General features: G+C 36.8%; 1 protein-coding gene across 1 annotated transcript; it reads left to right on the top strand.

Annotated features, from left to right (window-relative positions):
* Positions 1–1,415, top strand: LOC114470806 (golgin subfamily A member 6-like protein 6). The gene is made up of 2 exons (XM_028459136.1): positions 1–666; positions 1,023–1,415. The coding sequence occupies exons 1-2, from the start codon at positions 1–3 to the stop codon at positions 1,413–1,415; spliced, it is 1,059 nt and encodes a 352-aa protein (XP_028314937.1).
* The last annotated feature ends 3,720 nt before the right edge of the window (positions 1,416–5,135 follow it).

Here is a 5,135-nt window from a genome sequence, read left to right on the forward strand (position 1 = left end):
ATGAACATTACTTTTGGTGACTTTGGGGATTCTGAGCCCTTGTTTGACAAAACCAGCGAGGTGTCATTCCACCAACCAGTGCAAGATCATAGGAAGAAGGTAAAGACGCAAAAAATGAAGGGAGACCAACCATCATCTCCTGGAGACAAGGGTGACGATGAACAAGTCAACCATCCACCAGTTACCATACCAGTGAGTCCCTGTGAACCAGGTTGTCCACTGGTTCCTGACCAAGCACCACCAGGGTGTATCACATGTGAAGAGATGACATACAAGGCATCCTTTACAAGGTACCAGATGGAATTACGAGACAGGGACCTGGAACACCTCAAACTGGCTCTGGATGTTTCCAGAAAGGAATTCCATGAGCAGGAAGAACAATGGGAAGAGGAACGAACGATGATGATGAAGAAGAAAACAGAATCAGATTTCATGGTTGAAATCCAGGAGGAGGAAATCTCCAAGCTCAAGCTTAGCCTGGACCAATGGAAACAAGAGTTACGCCGAGGTGAGTCTAACCAGATGAAGATGCTGAAGTGGCAGCGGGAAACCACCTCCATCCTTCAGCGTCAGAATCAGCTGATCTTCAATCTCACACACTCACTGGATCAGACCAAAGAAAAAGTAGAGGAGCAAACCAGGGAGCTTCAGCACCAGGAAACAACAGTGAGTCCTTATTTCATTTATTCAACTTTTATTTACTTGTTTTTTTTAACGGCGCTTTTACAAATTGAATTTTGTTGTCACATTTATTTAGAAATTAAACTAAATTCAATCAGTACAAAAATTAAATATTAATACAAACTTCTGAAAATAAAGTAATGATATTAATATACAATAATTGTTCTACAGCACAATAATATAAAATGTTTTTACTGCTGATTTCAATGTTCTTGTTGATTTTTAAAGCCTTAAATATTTTCTGTTGCACTTTTTAATCATGTAAAGCACATTGAGTTGCCTTGTGTATGAAATGCACTATACTAATAAATGTTTCTTGTCTGATTCTAATCTCCACACAGATATCAGAAGCTCAGAAGAACGTCATCATCAAAGACGAAGAGCTGAAAGTGAAGGATCTCCTCATGCGTGAGCAGAACATTGAAAAGGACGTTCTGAGGGCCGATCTCAGGCAGGCGCAGGAGAAATTAAAAAGTCAAAGTGATCAACACGAGCAACTGTTGGAGGTGAACGCCAACATGTTAGAAGTGGTGAAGTCAAAGGAGCAGGCCTACTGCAGTCTGGAGGAGCAGATGAAAGAAAAGGTGACCATGCTGAAGAACGCCCTGGTCGTAACACAGAACCAACTGAAAGCCAAAGATTTGGAATTAGAAGAAGAGCGGTCCAGCCATGCTAAAAAGAAACCACTACGGAAAAGAATCCTCCAGTGGTTTAAGAGGAAAACCAAACGTTAGAACAATACAAACCCCATGAAGATTTAAAACATTCCTCTCTCTCCTTTTCTCCCTCTAATGCAGGAAAAAACTTTTAAAAAGAAAAAAAAAAAGATAAAATAACAAATGAATAAAAAAAAGTGTTTGTAAAAATAATTGTTTTGTGTTGAACTGAGTTATTAATTTGGGTCAGACCATGAAATTCATAGTATAATAACTATTTTCCTCAAGAATTCTGACTTTAAACTAAAAATGCTGACTTATTTCTCAGAATTCTGACTTTAAAGTGAGAAGTCTGACTTTAAAGTGAGAAGACTGGCTTTAAAGTCAAAATTCTGACATTTTTCTGGCTTACATTTCAGAATTCAGAAATGTTTCCTCAGAATTCACACAAAAGGGAATTGGTAATGCACTGCACACTGTTTTTGTAAACTCTCAATGAACAATTTATGTCAAATTTGTGTTTAAATTCTGTTAGCTCCATGAATTTTTATTCCATCGTTGTGCTCTATTGTTGTTTTTTCACAGTGTTCTGAACAAAATGTTGTCGTAGGACAAAGGGGGCAGGGGCGCAAATCCCGGTGGGGGATGCAGGGGTCGTGTCCCCCCAAAAAAAATCCCATTGTAAACACTAATTAAAAAAAAAAAAAATTACAGTATAGTAACCTTGATTTACTTTAAAATCAACAGTTTTCACATTATTTTTTACTTGTGATGCTTTTATACTGGCCATGTAGTTCATAGTGCTGTGGACTTGTAGCTACACATTCACGCCAAAACATTTTGTATTTGTAAAGTTTTGTATATTTCTACGTTTTGTGGCATATTCAATTATACTTAATAGTTTGTGTAAAGGTTTGTGTATTCACTAGGTGTGTAAATCAGGACGTCAGTGAACGCACCATCAAACCCTGTTAAACTATTTCACTCCTCACTGCATTTTAGATGGAAGTTCATTGCACTTTATTTTAAAACATACTGGGCATTTTTCTAGATGTATGTGGTTAATTTTATTTTTATTTTTTTTTAGGATTTAAGAACTTAACAGAATTCTAATCTGTTGGTGAAGCAAAAGTTAAACTTTTTGGAAAAATGTAATTTAACAGTTTGATAACAAGGCAACTGTATTAGTATAGCACATTTCATACACAAAGCAACTCAATGTGCTAAACATGGTCAAATAGTGCAACAGAAAACATTCAACAGCTTAAAAATCAATAAGAACAATAATGTCAGCAGAAACAACATTTAAAATCACCACTAAAAACATTTAAAATCATCAGTAAAAACATTTAAAATCACCACTAAAAACATTTATAATCACCACTAAAAACATTCATAATCATGAGTAAAAACATTTAAAATCATCAGTAAAAACATTTTAAATCACCAGTAAAAACATTTAAAATCATCAAAAAACACATTAAATCAACAACATGACCAAAAATCTCCCTCTCAGTCATACGCGGTAGAGAAAAAGAAAAACCTTTAACTTGGATTTAGGATGTTCACATGTGATGCTGATTTGCTCTGGGCTTCACTATCTGACCTGTGTCCATGTATCTGTGAACTCTGGGCTCCACTATCTGACCTGTGTCCATAGATCTGAGATATCCACTGGTTCATACCTGACTAAACATCTCACTGATGGATACTGGACCAAACCCATTCACATACCACTCGTTTTTGATATTGTTACTTGAATTACAGTTAATTATCATTTATTTGTTCTCGCAATTTTTTTAAAATTAAATAAAGTTCTATTTCATACCATTTTGTAGCATATTGTGACGTGAAAATTATGAACATTTTGCTTAGAAAACTATTTAAACACAACTATAGATCAAAAAGATGGAATGAATGAGTGATAACACACATCATTAAGAATCATTTTGTAAATAAATGGAAAGAAACAGTATTTAGTGCCTCATGAACAGATTTAGCTCTATAGTTTTTTATCATTTTTGTTCATCTCTCCTGCCTATTGCGGGACCGAAACTCACGTCTACTGTTTTCAGTTCATAGTTTATTAATTTTTCACTATCTTTCTCTTTATATTTTAATGAAGTTGTAATGTAAAATAACAGTATGATCTTAAAGAATTGCTTCACCTTTACATCAGGGATAACAGAGTTACTCACAGTAGCACACACACAGGGTACTCTTTAACTCTTTAACTCTCTTTAAAGTTATGCTCTAATGCGTTTTAGTTTGGGCCCACCTTTACGTCTATCTTCTAAATGTATCTAGAATTTAGACCACATGTCAAACTCTTGGCCGGGGGCCAAATCCGGCCCTTTGGAGCATCAGTTTGGCTCGCAGGAGGAAGTAAAAATTACAGAGAAAACATGAATCATTGTGTAAATGTATTTAATTTATTTTTTTGGTTTATTTACCAGCTGCGGAGCACCGTCGGGCCAAGATGTCACAGTCTGAGTTGTTCACAAAGTGAAAGTATAGAAATACAGTTGTTTAAGAATGTGTGTTGTTTTAATAAAAAAAAGAACAATAATTACAAAAAATTATTTGCATTTTTCAGAAACTTCAGGTGAACCGACATTGGTTGAAAAATAGATTTAGTGGCTCCTGAATAGATTTATTTCTGTAGTTTTTATTATTTCCAGTCATCTCATGCCTGTGGGGGCAAAGACTGACACTTTATTTGTTTTTTTTTCTACTCTCTCCCTCAAGTCCCCCTATAGTGCCATTGTGTATCCCTAGTGGTACACGTACCACCATTTGAGAAACACTGCTGTAGACTAAGCTACCCTTCAACGTCTAACAGGCCCCCGCACTGAAGACTTTCAAATCCTGCTTTAAATCCACTTTTACTCTTTGGCCTTTAATTCACCTTGATATTTTATTTTATTTTATTTATAAATTATTTTTTGGGGGGGTGTGGGGGGTTAGCTCTGTTTATATGTATTTAATTTCATTATGTTATTGTTTGTTACCAAGGCAGCAGGAAATCAACATTTAGAATGTTTTGTTGATTGTAACCATGACAACCGAAAAGAAGCCAATGGAGATGAAAGCCAAATCACTTCAAAGTACCTGGATTCTTCCTTCTTAGAGCAAACAGCTTAAAGCCTTAAAAACTCCACTGTTTTGTTGAATTTTATCTTGCTTTTTTGTCCTGAAACATTGACAATGGAACAAAAACCAGCGATGAACATTACTTTTGGTGACTTTGGGGATTCTGAGCCCTTGTTTGACAAAACCAGCGAGGTGTCATTCCACCAACCAGTGCAAGATCATAGGAAGAAGGTAAAGACGCAAAAAATGAAGGGAGACCAACCATCATCTCCTGGAGACAAGGGTGATGATGAACAAGTCAACCATCCACCAGTTACCATACCAGTGAGTCCCTGTAAACCAGGTTGCCCACTGGTTCCTGACCAAGCACCACCAGGGTGTATCACATGTGAAGAGATGACATACAAGGCATCCTTTACAAGGTACCAGATGGAATTACGAGACAGGGACCTGGAACACCTCAAACTGGCTCTGGACGTTTCCAGAAAGGAATTCCATGAGCAGGAAGAACAATGGGAAGAGGAACGAACGATGATGATGAAGAAGGAAACAGAATCAGATTTCATGGTTGAAATCCAGGAGGAGGAAATCTCCAAGCTCAAGCTTAGCCTGGACCAATGGAAACAAGAGTTACGCCGAGGTGAGTCTAACCAGATGAAGATGCTGAAGTGGCAGCGGGAAACCACCTCCATCCTTCAGCGTCAG

This window comes from Gouania willdenowi, chromosome 10 (assembly GCF_900634775.1).
Source record: "Gouania willdenowi chromosome 10, fGouWil2.1, whole genome shotgun sequence".
Lineage (NCBI taxonomy): Eukaryota > Metazoa > Chordata > Actinopteri > Blenniiformes > Gobiesocidae > Gouania > Gouania willdenowi.